This window comes from Apteryx rowi, unplaced genomic scaffold (assembly GCF_003343035.1).
Source record: "Apteryx rowi isolate R43461 unplaced genomic scaffold, aptRow1 scaffold_302, whole genome shotgun sequence".
In the NCBI taxonomy this organism is placed as follows: Eukaryota; Metazoa; Chordata; class Aves; order Apterygiformes; family Apterygidae; genus Apteryx; species Apteryx rowi.
In genome coordinates, this window is record NW_020449442.1 from 408,059 (window position 1) to 426,671 (window position 18,613).

The 18,613-nt window shown below is 39.9% G+C and overlaps 1 protein-coding gene across 1 annotated transcript in view; it reads right to left on the bottom strand.

The window, feature by feature from the left end:
* The window catches only part of WIF1 (WNT inhibitory factor 1), a 49,810-nt gene that overhangs the window by 11,994 nt on the left and 19,203 nt on the right, over window positions 1-18,613 (bottom strand). Inside the window, exons 3-4 of the mRNA XM_026070021.1 lie at window positions 9,430-9,538; window positions 3,314-3,454 (exon numbers count right to left, since the gene is read on the bottom strand). Of these exons, the coding sequence (XP_025925806.1) occupies window positions 3,314-3,454; window positions 9,430-9,538 (250 nt within the window). The remainder of the gene's footprint in view (window positions 1-3,313; window positions 3,455-9,429; window positions 9,539-18,613) is intronic.

An 18,613-nucleotide genomic window follows, 5' to 3' on the forward strand; every position in this document is an offset into this window, starting at 1 on the left:
GGAAGAAAGAAAGATAAAAGCATTCCTGCACAGTGATCCTGTATCATCACCCAACTCTTACTCACATTTCAGCTATCTATCAAACATTGGTTAAAGCATTTGGCAACACTGGCCGGACTGTAGAAGGACAAGAAATACATCTGGGTATCATCATCAGCCTCAAAACGTCAGAGTCCATCGAACAAGAGGCAGAACAAATTGGAACCCTATGGAAGCCCACGAAAACACAACTGCAAGGTAGAAAAGCAATTACTCAAAAATACCTTCCCAGATCTCTCACAGATAAGGAGGAATGCATGAGAGGCTGCCTGCTCCCATCAGACCAAGCACACATTGCACCCGGTGATTGGGTACCAGGGACGCAGGTAGCTTTAACAGAGGAGGCATGATCATCTCCTCTTGACACATTCCCAGGAAGACAAGGTCCATCCACGAGGCATCTTTACCAACCCCATGTGACCCTCTTAATGACAAGGTTCAAAAACCTCCTAGGTAGACCCTCAGAGAGGAGTCTTTAACCCAAACTGGACAGTCACCTATAAAATGGCAGTTGGCTATAATGGTGGCATCACATCTTTTTTTTCCTCCCTTTGGTGTAATAGTGCTGTAAATGTACGCAACTGGCAATACCTCCCAATGGTATCCTTAACTCTTCCCCTTTGGCTTTTCATCTAATTTTACTGCAATTGCTGGCACCTACTGTGCTTAGGCAGTAAAGATGTGCCATTGATTCACTCCAGTTCCCACTAGAATAATAACTGAGTTCAAATTCAAATAGTTACAGCCTTTAAAGTGCACACGTTTATAGCGGCAAGGAGCATTAGGATGTCTATAAATTCAGGTGGATCAGGTTGCCTGAGACATTTCTGTAGCCCACAGAGATATCTGAAACTGTAACTCCTAACTGTAACTACAAAAGAAAACATAATCCCAAACTTAAACAGATCTTGAATGATTCTCTTCTCTTCTAATACTTGAGCCAGGTGACATACCTATTGGCTAGACTTATCTACAAATTTTATTTTTTGAAAATTTAACTAATAGTTGATTAGAGACACAGGAAAATGTGGCAACCATTAAAACTAGGAGCAGTATTCTGTTCCTGCTACACTCATGCAATATCTCTCTATTCAATGGGATACGAATGGTAACCGCAAGAGTAAACAAAAGGGAAGAAAATCTGACGTACTTGGTGGTGGATGTTGTGTAGAACTGTCAAACAAGCAGGAAAGGGACAAGGGGAAAAGGTAAAATTTTAAAATGCTCTTCTATCTAAAGCCATAGATACATGAAGCAAAAAGTATTGCTCTAGAAGTAAAGCTGTTAGCAGTGGTAGTAATAATGGTAAAGGCTTTTTGTCTTATTTTGTTCCAACACTGCAGTCTAGGACTCTTTCTGGAAATGTTTCTCTCTTTGTACCCAAATGCAGAGCTGCTATTCATTACAGAAAATGCATGCTTAAATACATGCCATTTCAAACAGAAAAATAGGAAAACATAATTTTTTGTGTGGCCACCTCTTAGCCACAACAAAGACTCTCCTTTCCCACAAAATTGCTCCCTCGTTTTCCCCACTTCCTCTAGTGGAGGCCCCTTCTGGCTGGCCAAGAATAACTGGAAACAATGACCTGGAGCCCCGGCAGGAGGAATCTGAGCTTCTCGCCATCAAGGATTTCTTTCAAAGGAAGGAAACTAACTCCTAGACTAATACCAACTGGTAAGAGCATTTTCATCTTTCTTAATATCTGGCCCAAAACGTTGCAGTATCCATGTCACAAAATTGAGTGCAGGAATGGAAGTTACCCCAGTACGTGCTGAAAGATGGGAGGTGAGAAAACTTCTCTCCTGCCTACCTCTATTGATTGGAAAACCATCCTCTGGTTAGACCATTAAATATGACATTTTCTGTCAGCAAAAATAGTAATAATAATAATAACTAACAGCACAGAAACCATAGCTTGGTTGAATGCTACAAAAAACTGAGTTTGGAGCCCTCTGTGTTCATGCCACATTTTTCCACAATACAGACTTGTAACTCTGCTGTCCCTATTAGATTACCCCAACACTGTTTCCAAAGTTTAAGTTCAGTATCTCTGAACCGAACTGAAAACAAAAAGTCACAAAAGGTTTTGTGTTGTATTTACATCAGACACGTCTTCGTACACAAGATCTGATTTTACTTCTATTAAGCCCCCATTTTCCTTCCTGTTTCTTTCCCCATTTCTTCTTCCCCTCCTCCACTTTCTCTGGGCTAATTGGCAGCAGCAAAGCTTCAAAGGAGACAAACAGCTTTGCTATTTAGGTGTAGTGAGGTTTCAAAGACTAAACAGCTCCTACTCCTGCCGCTTGCTCTTTGAGCTGCACTATAGCCAATTAGGTCAGAGAAAAGAGCGCAGAGAAGAAAGTGTGGGACTAGGAACAAAGATTTAATAGGAGAAGAATAAAAATCTCACTCTTTGTACATCAGCCCTGCCATGAATTAATCTGATACAATTGCACACAACATGGGATAACTGCCTTATCTCAGATACTGATCTTATTTTTCGATTTCCACAGCCTCAATTCAAAATGATAATTATTACAGTTGTTTGTGGTGTATCAGTTTAATCCAAAAAGTCTTATTACATAGTGCTTATAGATCGGTTAATAAGCAGGTTCCCTGCTTTCCAAGTAAACGCTGCAATAACTCCATGATGTCCTCCTGTTGCTCTTCTGTCAGTGCATCCTGTGTGTGTTTATTAGTTTCCATCACCTTCCCAGAATAATGCTTTACTATCCAAACAACTCTACTAAAATCAAATGGAAAACATGCATAATAAAGTGTTAATGAGTGTAAGGGAGAAGGGAATTCTCTCATCAACTCAAATGTCTCATAAGCTTTGCAAATAGCAACAGGCAGCACTTGTTGTTGAGGCTGGTGAACAATGTTGTATCCAACAACAACAGGTTGCCGTCCAGAGCTCCAGAGGGTGAAGCCAGCTTCTGCAAAATGCTCAGATTTATGCTATATGTTATATGCTATATGATATACGTTAAATTTCTATCAATATCCTTGACACGATGAGCTCTGAACAGGAGGAGAAATGCCTACAACAGTCTCTTAAGCAAGATGTAGTTCACATTAAGGAAAAGGTTTATCACATAGTAAATGAACAACAAATCCACAGACAGAGCCTGAACACCCTGAAATTCATGACCCTTGCTACAGATTGTGTGACCACTCTACTTCCATCTTGCCTAGTCATTATTCTGAACAAAACATGAGTTACATGACCTAGTCTAATGGTATTTAGTCATGTCCTCTCAAGTGTTACCTTGCTGACAGGTTTTGAAGAAGATGGCATTCTGCGGTGTCTGGAGAATAATGTTGCCTTCTGAATTCATTATGATCACATTAACTTCAAATGCAGCGACTCCATCCTGTTTTCCAAGGCAAGGAAATCCAACCTGAACAACTAAAAGGATAATAATAATAATAATAATAACAATAATTATTATTATTATATATGTACATAAAAACATACATTGAAATACTAAAAATAAAGAGAATAAGTATTTACATTTAAACTTTAGAGCACAGCCACTGATGAAAAAATGTAACACAGAGATATGTAGGCTACCTTATTGATAACCGACTCCAGGACTAGAACTACAGCGCATGAGAGATGAGCCTGGCCTCATTTATTGACATAACCCAACAGTCTGCAGCGTAGACAGTGGTCTTAAGGCAAACATACTTCTGTCTGCAGACAAGGCAATTACTTGTGTGAAGTTATCTAAGGACACAGCTTTCAATACCATCTAAATGACCTGGAAGCCTATATTTAATTTCCTGAGCTGACTTGATCACTTCTGAGTCTAAATGTTACTGGCTCTCACATCACTTCTGCAAAAAGATCTCACACATTTTTGAAACAATATTACACTAGATGTGTTTTGCTGTTTCGGATATTACAATTAACGCTTAAATAAAATACTGATTTAATCAAAACTTACTCTGTATAGTGCTGGCAAAATGGTACACAATAAATGAGATCATGGGTGCAAATATTTAAAAAGAATACAAAGACACATCACTTTCTGACAGAACTTGTTAAGTGTAATGGATAGCTGGAGATTGGCTCTCCAGGAAAAGCATTCAAACACTTTTGAAGTACAAAGAGTCTAAGTAAATAATTAAGGCCAGTAAATCCGGAGTATTTTAATGAGGAAGCAAGCCTCATACCTCAGAGCTATGGAATGCTGCTCTATGATTGTCACAATTGATCTTAAATAATCTTCAGATGAAACAATTATGTCTTTTCTTCAAAACTGGCTCCTCCAAGCTCCTTTATAAATTAGATCCAGCTAATAGTAATCACTTATTCATTTTTTCTGAAGTTGGCCTGAGATTTCAGAACAAAATATTGAGCTAACAGCCTTACATTTGGGTTGATTTAAATTGCTTGCTGTAAAAAATTTTGCAAGTCATAATTCGGTAATTTTTGTTATTTGTTGCCTTGATAAAATACAGAATAATTTATTGCTAGAACACATTCTGCTTCTGATACATCCTACAGAGTGAAAGGCCTGTTGTAGTTTTCATTATAAAGCAATTTCATTATTGAGGGGCTTTTACACCGATCTTTTAAAAGACTATTATAAAAAACATGTAACCATGTGGTAAGAAGAAAACTCTTACAGGGGATTAAAAACAGTTTAAATGCAGTGCACTTAAACCATAGTAACCTTCCTCCAGCTCAAGTGTAGGAAATAATTCAAGAGACTCAAGTGCTCAGGAGACTTGTATTAGCATGTGTGTGATTTAGCTGATCTAACGGCTATGGGGAGGAAGATATGGCAGAAATTTAATACTGGCACTATGGGCTATATCTAGGCTTCATGGAATCAGCAGCAAAACCCTGATCTCCCCAGAGATTTGGCTGTAAATTACGTCAGCCTGTAGGTTTAAATGCACAGAGCAAAGACCAGACATACATCCCCTAGGGCTAAAGGCCCTCTCCTGGGGGAGCCTGCTGGGGTGAGGCTGAGCTGTGTTCGACACGCAGCGCAGAGCAAAAGTCCCTCGCATCCAGGAATGTGGCCACACACTTGCAGCCTGCAGGAAGGGTGAGCAGGGCTGTGGCAGGGCGAAGCGCAGTGCTGGTCCCCCTTTCCTGGATTCGGGATGCAGTTTACGTTTGCCCATCACTGGCTGCAAGTACGCGAGTGGGAATCCATGGTTCAGGGCTTTCCACTGCTAGCTATGGTCCCAAGTCACCAGGCTGCAGAACAGTCTCTCTTGCACGTTTATATTTCTGTATCCTCTAGAGTGCTTGTGTCCAGGGTTGCAGAGCAGACAGCTCTAGCAGAAGTGAGGAAAATGTAACTAATTTGAAAAGGAATCTAAGGAATCCCAGTCATTTCTAATTTAATCTTATCTGGTAGTTTGAATGCTCTACTGGGATGTGGAGGATGAAGGTTTAACCCCTTTTGTTTGGGGGCTAAGGCCTTTTCTTGCTGTTATAGAAAACAAAGATTCACTAGAAGGTCTCCATTACAGGCAGGTTGAGGTGGCTGTAAATACTCCTGTATTTACAGCACAGGTCTTCTAGTTCTTGGGCAAATGCTTTACCCACTTGTTTAACAAAAGACACCACCAAAAGCCACCTACAGTCTAAGGAGTGGGATTCTTGAGGGATGTCTCTGAATTTCCAGTCCTAGCAGAAGCAGGCATGTGGTGTCCAGAGAAGAGTGGGAGTTGACCAAACCTTGTAGCCCACAGTTCATCTCGGTCAGCATGGCAGGGAGCGAGCAGAGATACTGCTGTACCCGGGGAAGGCACCAGTCTCTCCACAGAGAGAGTTTCTGCACCTTTGGTGGCTCAACCCCTACGTTTCAGGTGTTGTGATACTCGCAGCGGGCAGAGAGGAGGAGTCCTGAGTCTGGCCCGTGGACTCAGGGCACGTGTGATCCACACAAGGCAAAGCTGTGCCTGTGTATCAGGGATGGATCCAGCTGAGCTTGATTCGGAGCCAGAAGCAGCCGGGATGTATCGACATGGCACTCTGCCTGGTTAATCTCCCCTACCAAGTAGAAGGGCTGCTTGGCTCGAGCACTGTGCTGCCCTGGCACGGCCGCTCTGCTGTACGGACCTGAGCCTCCACATGGGCTCTGCTGCTGTGGAGACATGCCAACTTGCTTGGTGCTGTCTTGGCACCAACATGGCACTGGCCAGCTCTGAGCACTTAGGGGACCATCTCCTTTTTAATTGCAGGCCATTACATTTTCTTTGGGTATAGTCATGTTGAGACCAACAGCTGGTCTGACCTTCCTCCTTGTGGTGGTCAAGGGAGGAAATCACTGTGACTATCAAAAATGCCTGACCTAGTTTTGAACTTGCTGACTTTAGTTTGAACCACTGGGTATTAGTAGGCCTTCCCCTGTGAAATGAGCCGCCAATCTTTTCTCACTGGGCAGTTATCTACACACTATAATCAAGGCTCCTCTTAAACATCTTTTTTTGGATAAGCTAAGTAGTCTCAGCTCTTTAAGCTCTCACTGAAAGGCATCTTCTCAAGCCTTCCTATCATATATTTATATTTTACTATGTGGCTAGGTGCAACATGAACAATGCTCTAAGTGTGGAATCAGGCAGCAGTCCTGGGATTTGGGGATGGGATTTTCAAAGGAGTCTAAGGAACCTAAGTGATTTAGATCTAATTTAAATTCAAGGAGAATTTGATTCCTCATCTCAAGAAGGATATACTGGATTAAAAAAGGTTGAGGGCAACAAGGTTGTGTCCAGTGTGGAGCAAGTGAGTAGGCTAGGACTCTCCAGCCTGGAAAAGAGAAGAATCAGAGAACTTCTTAGTTTTGAAGAACAGATGTTTAAAATCATGACTAGCATGGATAGGACCAACAGCAGTGATTGACTGTTTGTTGTCTCTACCAGTACAAGCACTAGGGCGCATCAAATGAAGCTAGTAGCAGCCAGACTCAAAGGACAGGAGGCGGCTCTTCATGCAGGAGGAGGCAGTGGAATGCCCTGCCAAAGGGACTGGCGACACCAAAAGTTTACATGTAACCCAAGTAGGGTTACAAAAAAAGACAAACCACTTGAGACTCAGGAAATCCTCTGAGCTGAAGCTAGTCAGAGGCTGTGAGGGTACACATATGCTTGCATTCTTTTTGCTCTTCTACAGGTCTGCTTATGGCCACTGTTGGCCATAAGACAAGATCCAGGCTAGAAAGGCCCTAATCCACCAAAGCCATTCTTATGCTTTATTGGTGATAAGCAACTATCCTAATAGAAGCTTTAAAAGTCCACTGATTTTGACAAGAGTTATATTACTAAAATTTCATGTAACACTTGGTTGAACTACCTCTAAGATATCCAGTTGTCATCCTCATTCTTGTTTCCCACTCTCCTGTGTCTAATACAGCTGTCTTTCCTCTTTCATTCTCCCTTAATTGTCTTAGTGTAACCTTTCTGGGCTAAAATGCTTTTTCAAGAAATAACTTACTACTATTGATTTGTTATTAAATACAAACTTGTGACTGATTTTTTTCTGACATGCATATGTGTAGAAAAACAATCGATAGATTCAGGCCAAATTAGACTTGCTTGTCAAAATAGTTTGTGAATACATAAATTGTAAAAATAACTACAAAGTAGCAACCATTCACTATTTTTATAGAATGCATTTATTTAAGGCTACTTAATTAATTAAGGTCAGCTAGCAGCCATCATAAAAAAATACCATCACACTAGTGGCTCACTGTTAAATTCTGTGGCTGCCTCAAATACTGTACGTGTGCTGATTACCAATTGCTGTTAAACACGAGATGCATTATAATGCCAAACATGACTTAAATACTGCTAACTGTATACTGAGTACACTGGTGCACTGCACATGCTCAACATAAGGAAACACCATGGACATATCCATATTAGTCTTGGAATGCAGCTACCAGTGCTATAAACAGGGTTGGTCCATTTTGCTTTTAATCAGACCTCCCATCATGACAGTTAACAGAACTTTTGCTGGAACTATGGGATCTCATCTCTGGCATCCCTGCGGTTGTAGATCATATGCCTTTCTAAGCAGAATCAGAAGGGGATCATTTTGATCTAGCTTTTCTAAATATTGAAAAATCAAACAAAAATCTAGTTTATGATTAGAGGATGCTGAGTGCAGAGCTTCCCACATAACTCACCTCCTTTATATGGAGATAAGAACTTTGCTTAATAAGAATTTTGCCTTTGTGCCTTTTTTGCTACTTCTAGAGTAATTTTCTTTACTTGCAAATGTATTGGGCTTGCAACCAATTAAATTATAGCAATTATGGTACAAATATTGTTGCACTCTTCTCTTCAACCAAATCCATTCTCAAACCACTCACTCAGTCCACAGTGAATGGAAAGTTTAAGCATTTATGTTAAATTCCAGGTGCCACAGCAAAAAGCCATGCTGCGACATCACTTCAATATCACTCCAGTACAAGCTGAAAATGGAAGATATGAACTACGAGCATTCAGAACTTATACATAAAAAGGAGAAGACAAAAACAAGACTAGTCAAAGATGTAAACTTGTATACCAATGCTCCATTTTGATCCACATGCAGCTACATCATTCCCTTGTTCCATTTCTCACTTCCTTCCTATTTTTTACCAAGACAGTCTTAGGTTGGCTAAGGCTGGCCATGTAAGACACTGCCATCATCCAGATGTTCGTTTCCGCCCTTCTGCCAGAGACTACCACTCCCACATATTATCTCTGGAGCAGATCATGTAGACTGTTACTCATCCACTGCAGAGCAAAGTTGAGTAGATTAGATAACCTCTCATGAAAGGCTGTTGTAACTAACCTGGCTCACTTTGCACTGTGGTGGTTCTGGAGCACTCATGTCAGCCTTGGGTCAACCTCTACTCAGAGCTATAAGCTCCAGCAGAGGATGGATAATGCACAACTAAAGGAAAGGTGGTAAACAGCAATACCCTAAATGAGAACACTTGTCTCCGAGCTGAAAGCCTGATGAGAGCATCAGACCCCAACTGAAAGTATAATGTTCACAAACTGCAATCTCTAAGAAAGAGCATAATTTGATAACTATTCCTTACAGTGATCAAAGATTGTGTTGTCCAAAAGTTGCACAACTTAAGTAATAATAATGTTTCAAATGCATGAATTTTATCATTTTTTTGGACAAATTTCTGCTGCTTTATCTACACATAAAAGCTTCATGTGACTTGGCTCAGACAAAATATGCTGCTGTAGTCAGGCAAGGCACTCAAACTACTCAGTGTCAAGCAGTGTGGCAAGTATTTCTTTAGCAATAAAGAGTGCAATTCACAGTAAGACATTTAGATTTTAAGACATTTAGATTTTATTTGCAGTGGAATATTTTTTTACAAGAACACAATTTATAATATCGACAGTACAAACCTGATGCTTTATGAGGAACTGTTCCAAGTAGAGGGATATTTATAGTCGGATCAGCCATTATGCCTTTATCCAAAGAGCGCAAAGATAGGAACTCGTAGAAGTACTCAGCCTATGACAAGATACATGAGAAATCAATACATATTTTAATCGCATTCACTGAAGCAAACTATTTGGCATCAAAACTATAGCAGAAAAATACTATACTTTTAGTCTTTAAGCCATTTGCTGGATTTGTTTCTATTATTTCCCTGAGTGCATCTTTAGCAAAACACAATTTTCATATTATTTCTTGTTTGAAAGATTGACAAGTGACCACACAGTAATCAGGATGCAGCATAACAGAAAGGAAAACGGCTCGCCTACAGTGAACTTACGTTATACAGGGAAGACATTTTTTACAAGCCACACCTTTTATCTAATGGACCGCAAAGAGCTGTATCAACAACAGGCTAATTCCTGAAGGTGTTGTTTGGGGCAGAATTTCCACCAAACTGACTAGGGAGCCTGGACAACCCACCTGCACCACCGGCGCAGCTTAAAGGGCATACCCACACTGCATGAAGCAACAGTGGCTTAAGGATATTCAAGGTTGCTCCTGTTTGATATGCACAGCACAGTGCATTGCCTTGGGGAAACAGTGTGAGACGATGAGTAGCCATGTTACTGGAGTACCGTGCTAACACACCTTGCCTGCTTATAGTTCGGCGTTGGCTTGTTCAGCATTACCTCAGTTCCTTAAATTGTTCTGGGGTGAAGCTGAGCGCTCTTCTCCAGAGCTGACTTCATGTTGCTCCTTATTTACTCCAACATAAATGATTTGTTTTGGCTATCCCCAGAATGTACTGGCATGATCAGAAAACTACTTTCCATTACTTTAGTACTACTCTCCATATGCATTTGCACTGTGGTACAGGTTGCAGTAGGTGGTACTTTCTTCCATAGGACCCTGGCCTCACTGTTGAGCAATCCGTTCAATATTTCTTCATATAGGATGCAAAGTAGGATTCCTCTTGTCTAGTGCTAGGTGTCTTCAGCGTAGATGTATACACAGTTTTGCACCTGAGATGTATGCATCTTAGCAAGAAGTTACCTGAGGCTTCCACTACAATAATGGAGACAGGTATTCCCTAAGGCACAACTGTAGATGTTGAAAGATGGTGGAAATGAATTCTTTCCCTAAAGACTGGCTTCTCATTTACCCTGAAGTGTAAAAGGGATTATGAATGTCCTTAAAGGTATTTTTATGTGCTGCTTTCAGAAAAGTGCTCGAGGTCTTAGCAAGAACATTGGCAAAATGTGTTTCCACACAGCTGCTCAGTGGAATTAGACAGTATTGTTGTGCCTGCTTCAGAGCTAGGGTGTAAAGTAAAGAGAGATTTAAGCCAAAACTTGATGAGAACTTTGGACCAATAAATGGCAATCAATTCATTTCTACAAGATGGCAGTCAATGTCCTTAGCCAGAAGACTGTCCTTTTTCTCCCGTAATATCCCTGCACAAGGTACTACACATCTTGCAAACTCCACAACTAATGACATGGGCAGCCACTATTTTGGCACTTCTTAAAATCAGGGTTTAAAACTGCCTTTAAAAATAATTTTCAGAGTATTCTTCCATTAAAAGAAACAATCAAAATGATATGAATTCCATCCTGTCAAACTATGAAGCCCTGGGTAGGTCTTTTAGGTTCACGGCATAGACCTCTATCACTTAAGCTAATAGAGTAATTGGTAGTAGTAGTAAGTGATTACCCTCTTTGAAAAGCACTCAAAAGAGAAAAAAATGTACGTTTCTTAGCTGCATGCTAACAGGAGATGGACATAGAGACCAGTGACTACTGTGCTCAGTTCCAGGGTCTCTACGGAAGCATTCAGAAGTTACAGATACCATAGACCCTTCTTATACCAGGACTGTCCCATTTCCTTTTTGCTCTTGTTTTCTTCAGCCTGTCTCTTGTTTTTGCTCCCCACTGATCCCATTTACTTCTCCGTTCCCTGTGCACTGCTGCCTCTGGCCCTCCCACGCCACCAGGATGTCCCCTTTTCCTACGGTCCTAGACATCTCAGCCCCATGTTGTCCTGCCCGAACCCTAACTACCTGTATGTCAAAGTTATTGTTTCTTCCCCACTAACTTGAGCATTAGCAGAAGCATTGACAGTGTGTGAGAGACCATCTCCCTCCTAGTGCTTGGTGACACCAGCAAAGCACTCAAGAGCTGGGTAGAAAGGTTGTTATGAAAGTCCTGATCAACCCTGGCAGCACATCCAGCCTGTGCTGTCTTTGGGGATGACAAAGAGACCCCAAACAGCATGCAGAAAGCTTTGAGGGGCTACACTCCGCACAGAGGGTGTCTTCACAGGGCATCATATAGGGGTGGAGATCTCGCAGAAGGACTCACAGGAGAACAAGTAGGGCAGGAACCGATGAAAGTTAAGGGTGGCTTAAACACATGGAGGATACGTGGGAAGGAGAGGGGACATGGAGAGAAGTAGTAAAATAGGAGATCAAAACTGAAGTCTGGGGTAATATTCAAAAGGCTGCTTGTAATTAAAGAATTTTTTTTCCAATACAACATACCATGCCAAAATATGAAAACAAGCCATAAAGTCTTAGATTATGAACATTTTTGTTTTCAAATAAATCTTTGGTTCAGAAAAATAATTATAGGCTCTCTACACATCTATAGAATACTACAATAACAAAGTCAGTGCTGTACTGTCTGTTTCTCATTGGTTAGCTTTGATGTTTGGTTACATCTAAACCAGGTCGTAATGGGTTGGGTTATTAAAACATTATGTTCTTACTATTCCAGTAAACAGTAACTGGTAACTGAACCAAATAGCTTCCCTCCCACATTTCCATTCTAGTGATCACAGAATCACAGAATAGTTGGGATTGGAAGAGACCTCAGGAGATCATCTGGTCCAACCCCCCTGCTCAAGCAGAGTCAGCTAGAGCAGGTTGCCTGGGGATGTTATTGTAGCAGGTCAGTTTGTGAGCCAGAGTCCTGACTGATAGGAAAGGAACTGGAAATCCAACTTCTAGAGAGTCAAAGTGATGTCTAACGACAAAGACAAAAGGAAAGTTCACTGAGGGAAAGGGAACGGACGGCTACATGAGTCACAATACTTTTCAATACTTTTCCTTTCAAGGAAGGAATTCTTTTAATCAGAATAGATGCACAGTAATGGCATGTCGGAGGCTGGAGTCAGTTCTGCTCACCCATTTAAAAGGTGGCAAGAGACACTCTGCACAAGGGTCAGGCTTCTCAAGAGGAAAACTACTCTCTGAATTGAGGCAAGATGCCTACGCTCACCACTTATGCACAAATGTTCATGCATCTGTTTAGCTTGTAAAAACTGAACTTCTTACAATGGTGTTATCTAAGAAGTCCTGAAACACCTCAAGTATATCCAGCTAGCATGATTTCAAAGTTTTTAAACCGTGTGCTACAGAGTATGTTTGTAAATCATGTGTGCTAGACTGAGTTGGTTAAATTTTGATTTAAAAATAACATACAAAAATCACAGTATAGAGAGGCTGCACAGAGGAGGAGAGTGGTTTAACTCCTCCAACCTGAATCTTAAACAAGATTTGGCTGCCACAAATCCTATCTGTTTGGAGGCAGTCTGTCTTGACACAGTCTCTACATCTAGTCTCCAGTATTGTCCTGCTGTAATTTGAGTTGATTGCCAATTAACTTGCATTAATCAGCATGACTGGAAAGCAAACAACACACTCTCAACAAATATTTACTAGGCTTCAGCCTAGCATGAAATTTAGTCTTGATGGTTAATTGATGAGATAGGGCTGTGCAATTAAAATCTAGATAATTTAATATTGCCCACTGACTAGCATAATTAATACTGTAAATGGTCATTGTGAGTGACCTGGTAGTGTGAATGAAATTTCTTCGGATATTGTTGAGAGATAATGAGGAAAAAACATAATCTATAATCCCTTTTCCATTATATAAAACATTCTTGTGACTTTTTTGAAGACAGTCTATGACCTGTCGGTCACTTGAGGGGCAAAAATTGGTATTGAAGCTAAAAATATTACAGGAATGGTGTTATTAGATGTGATGGAGAAAGAGGGCTTTACTATGAATTGTTAATCTTTGACAATTGCACGCTCTACATGTGTGGGAGATTTTTTGGTTTTGGCTTGACTTCAGTATGCACTTGAGGAAGAATACTCTTTATATATGTGTGAAAAATTCGTTTGAGACCCTCAGAAACTGAGGCAAAGGCCTCTGCAGACCTTGTGTGAATGGTCTGGGGACTGGTGCCTTTAGGCAGCAGGTAGCCCTACACGGCTACCTTTTCACAGTTCCCCATGTGGGGAAAGCCCTCAGCAAATGGACGGAATTTCATTTAGGCAAACAATTCCAGGGTCAGGATTAACTTTTATGGACTTTAAATGGAAGTTTTCTATAAATCAGAGGAATTTAAAAGGTTATAAAAATAATGAAACCCTCTAACAACTATTGCAGAGAACATCTGTTGGCAGTTGGGTTTTAAATGGTATACTCTTAAAATTCCTACAGAACTCCAGTCTTCAGTGGAAGATCTACTGTTACAGTTGTCTCACTGCTTAAATGCCACGTTGTTGCTACCATGTTTTTGTTTCATATTTAATCAAAGCATTCACAGGAATTTGCTTTATGTTCTCTTCATTTTACATGAAAGATGTTGGACTAGAAATAATGGTAGTACCTGAAAGTGAAGCGGAGTAATTTAAACTGTTGTATGTCACAGCTCAATAACTTAATGAAATTTGCAGCCTTTCTAATGAAGAAAAGAATCTGTGTTAGCTTTGCAAATAGATGTAAGAAATGAACTGTGTTTCCTTTTCATTATTTAAAAAACATCGTTCTATTCTGTTATCAATTACATGACAAATATACAACCTAATGCCAATTTTCTACATTTACAGAAAGAAACTCATCAAGAGTTCCTTTTTATCCCATATCCATAGATGTTTCTGACTATGCACACATGAGAAGATTTAGCATGCATTATACATAGCAGATGCGCACAGCTGCATATGCCATAAATAAAATCACAGAGTGAGACAATGTATGTATTTGTTAGGTGTTTACAGCATGGACCACTGCTTCTCCAAGATATTAACTGCATTAGGTCAAAGAAGTGGATCTTCTGTGTTCCAAGATGAAACAGGATGAGACAATTTCAACGACGAGAGGAAGCTCTATCAGTACTGTGTGCACCAGGCTATTGATGTATTCTGGCCGGAAATGAGTATGTCAGCAGCACATTTCGTTACTGCAAAACAGTCTAGACATTGCTGTAATGAACAACATATAGATCCCTTCTTAGACAAGCAGATAAACTGTCTGCCTACAAGGCTTTAATTTTCTGCTAACCGCCAGAACCAGAAAGGCAGCTTTGCCTTAACTATTAATTAGTCTTGTCACAGAATGTGTAAGCCATTTTCTGCACCTCAGTGTGACCCTCAAAGATACCTGCCATCAGCCTTATAAGGCAGTCCCAAAGTGGGAGGCACACTTAACAGTACGGAGAAAGCGATACACAACCCTCACAAAAATACTCTCTGAGAAAACTGATTTACACAAAAGACAGGATAACCTTATTCTCAGTTGCTGGCCCATTTTCCAGTACCAGCAAAGTGTTGGGAAAGCTTTTAAGGGCATGGGAACAGAATGAAACAGTAGGATAAAGAGAAGTAGAGATGAACACAAAACAAAAAAAAAGAGGTATTTTTATATCTCTAAAATAGACAGACCCAAATTAGAATTCAGCAGAATGGGCAATCTCAAAGAAAAATGAATTATTTTACAGTGTCAGATACCCAATGATGTGGTGAAATGCACACAGCTCTGCAGATTCTCTCTTTTGCCTTCTTTCTCTATGTTAAGAAAACCAAGGAAGACCCAAGTACACATATGAGGAGGTGGATTTTTTTTAACAGTGGATTGCATCCCTACACGCAGCTTACAACAATACCAAATGGTGGGTTTGATGGTTTTGTGTTTTGTAAGAACGGTACAAAACCCCTCTGATTTTATCCATGGAAGATGACTAACTGGTGCTTAATGTCTGCTGTGGCATGAGGTTGTGGATGGCAGATCAGATCCTTCAACAGAATGATTTAGAAAGCAGTAAAAATGAGACATTTCCTGATCATTATCAAAAGAAACCCTGAATTTTGGAAGATAGTATTACAAGGTTCTACAAATGCTTTGCACAGGAAAGGCGGACAGAAATCTATGCAGAATATACTAGGCTGTCTTCCAAGGCTATAGTATTAAGGAAGTAATTTACTTTAAAGGCCAGTAATATGAAAAAAACACTGTCAAGAAGCTTGATGAAGCCACAAAGTAGCAGATTTAGATTACATTTAGCAATTAATTTTCTTGCAGTTGGTCTGACCTTTGAAAGAAATGGAAAACAAGGTGGCTGCTTGGTCATTTTAGGCTGACATTTTCTCTCACTAGATCTTGAGATGTAGAAGTACTGTAGTGTTTGAAGATGTCATTATAAAACAACCCAACAGGAAGCTAAAGAACATGGCAGAAAGAGTGAGGTTCTAGAGTGACACTAATGAAAAACAAAAATCTAATTGCACCGGCAGATCCTTAACTTTGAAACTCATCCTTAAGAGCAGCAAAAGCAGACTACCCGAAAGTTGAATGCCTATTACACATTCTTGTCCATCACCAGTCTGCTAATGAAAATACAGTTTTGGTTTAGATCAGACCCAATCCCATGACGCAGTAAGTAACTGGAACGGGGACAGACCTCAGAAATCAGCGGGGCCATCCACAAGGCAAAAGACTTGGAGAGCAGCATGCAGAGGAGCAGATCCACAGCTGTCTCCAGATAGGTAAAAGTACACACCTACAAAGGCAAACAGCATGTGGGATTTCTTAAGAAACAACTCATCTGGGAAAAACACCTTATTTTTCTTGAGAACCTACAAACTTTACGTAGAGAGTCATGACAAATTCATGGCTACTCGTAGAGAAAAGACTTGGAGATTCTTACTCCACTGCCTCGCTTTATTCAGAAACAAAAGAGAAAGCAAGAGAGCACAACTCCCCATGTTTAGAAGATTTCCTGTTCAAGAGGTTTTCTGTTATGTATTTTATTTCTGTTTTGCTAGAGCTACTTCTGAGAAAATTAAGCTAGAAGGAGACATAAATCATTAGGTTTTTGATACATATATGCAGCTAATTACATCTTGAAAAATCTCTAAAAGAAATGATAGAACCAGACTGGAATGTATATGTGCTGTACAAGTTTCCTTTCAATTGTTTTCTCCAGTGTCTCACAGACAAAAATTAGATACCTCTACTCTGGGAGAAGGGATAGAAGCAAGCAGAACACCAAAAGGAGAAATACTAGTAAAAGTTCAGATTCAAAAAGTAAAAGATACAGAAACCTGCACTGATTTTCAAATATTTAATGAAACATATTGCTCTGGTATCCAGAGAACTGATAAAAGCTTTTCCGCTGAAAAGTTATTTCTTGCACTGGCACAACAAGGGCTAATTCATTCCTTTGTCACTCAGCAAAAGATCAGTGCTGTCTCCAGTGGAGATTTCATGATCAGGGCTTCTCAAAATGCCAATTTCCTAAGGCTAATACAACAGGGATAAATTATTACTGCTCCTCAGGAAAAAAAAAAGTAAAATACTGTCTCATCGCATTAGTTCCTAAAAAAATAAAGCTGTACAGGCTTGCTACCTGCACCTGCAACATATCTACATAGCTCCATCTATATCAAGAATAAACCATGAGGTTATTTTTTTTTCCCTCAGAGCTTGAAAAATAAGTGAAAACCTGGATTAGCCAGCCCTGGGAGTGCATCTTTAGGTAGATTGCAGACAGTTTGCAGTTTTGGGCTCTGGATTTATTTATTTATTATTAATTAATTAGCCTTATTCTTTTCAGGGAAAATCAAATAATTTCAACAAACCTCTACAGTTACAGAAATGATTGCACTAACTAATTTAAACTAGTTATCATGGAGATTTGAGCAAACACTACATTTAATTAAACAGAATCTTTTCAAAAGCACAAATGCAAACCTTAGAGATGGTGGCTCAACTGATGTGATGAGAGAAAGTTCACAGCTGAAGAATAAGCTAATCCACCTCTTGCATGGTGGTAAACACAGATAATGCATACAGATTCATTTTGGCTGTGCTTCAAACTCCCAACCCTCTGTTCTTAAGCCTCACAGCACAGCTTTGAAGTTCAGGATAAAACTCCTCTAGCACACCATTACCAAAGAACAACCTTTTGATTATGATCTCATGAAAGCGTAATCAATAACTTACACAAGTTAAAAGCGTGGCAAACAGCAAAGGTCACATTATTGGGCCTTTATTGAGTCCATGTGTTTCACTTTTGGCTTTAACTGGCACTCCTATATAACAAATACCTCTTGCCAAAATGTAAGCAATGAACTTTCTCAAAAATTATGAAATCTCACAGCAGCTACTGTCAGACTGGAGTCCTTCTGGGTCTCATAGGATGATGCTTCCACTTTAGCATACCTAAGTGAAAGAAAGTTCTCAGCACCTTTGAAAGAGTTTGTTTATTTACTGCTCAATAATGAGCATTAGCATTATATTCCAAGCAAACTGGTGTTTAAAATTTATGGTGAAAAGGTTTTGAAAAAAATTCAACTCTTTTCTGACTAGTTGTTAGAAAGACTTCCTGCTAGCACTGCTCTCTTTTAGCATCTGCTTAATGGATTTTAAACACCTTTTCTGTGAATATCTAAAGAGACATTTTATTCTTGTTTACAATAACATTTCCATGTACTACACAGATTCCAAATACAGCTCCTACCTATACGATATCCATGGCCTCCATAACTATACTTAGAGTTCATCAAAGCAAAATGGATTTATGTTTATAAAAAAGGGCAATATAACCTTACCTCTAGTTTCTGATGAGGAACTGAACAATTTCTGCAACTGACTTTTCTGTCGTTCAGACTGCTTTCAGACTGCTGAAGTTATGGGTTGTCAGCACATCTGGGAAGTAAGAGCAGAGTCTGTATAGCTTCATTCTTAGGTTACAGTAGCACTCTCATAGCGTCTAGTCTTTTGAGTCAAGGTCCAGAATGGCCCCACATATTTTCCAGAGTTTAAATGAACTATTTTCTTTAAAGCCTGCTCATCTCAG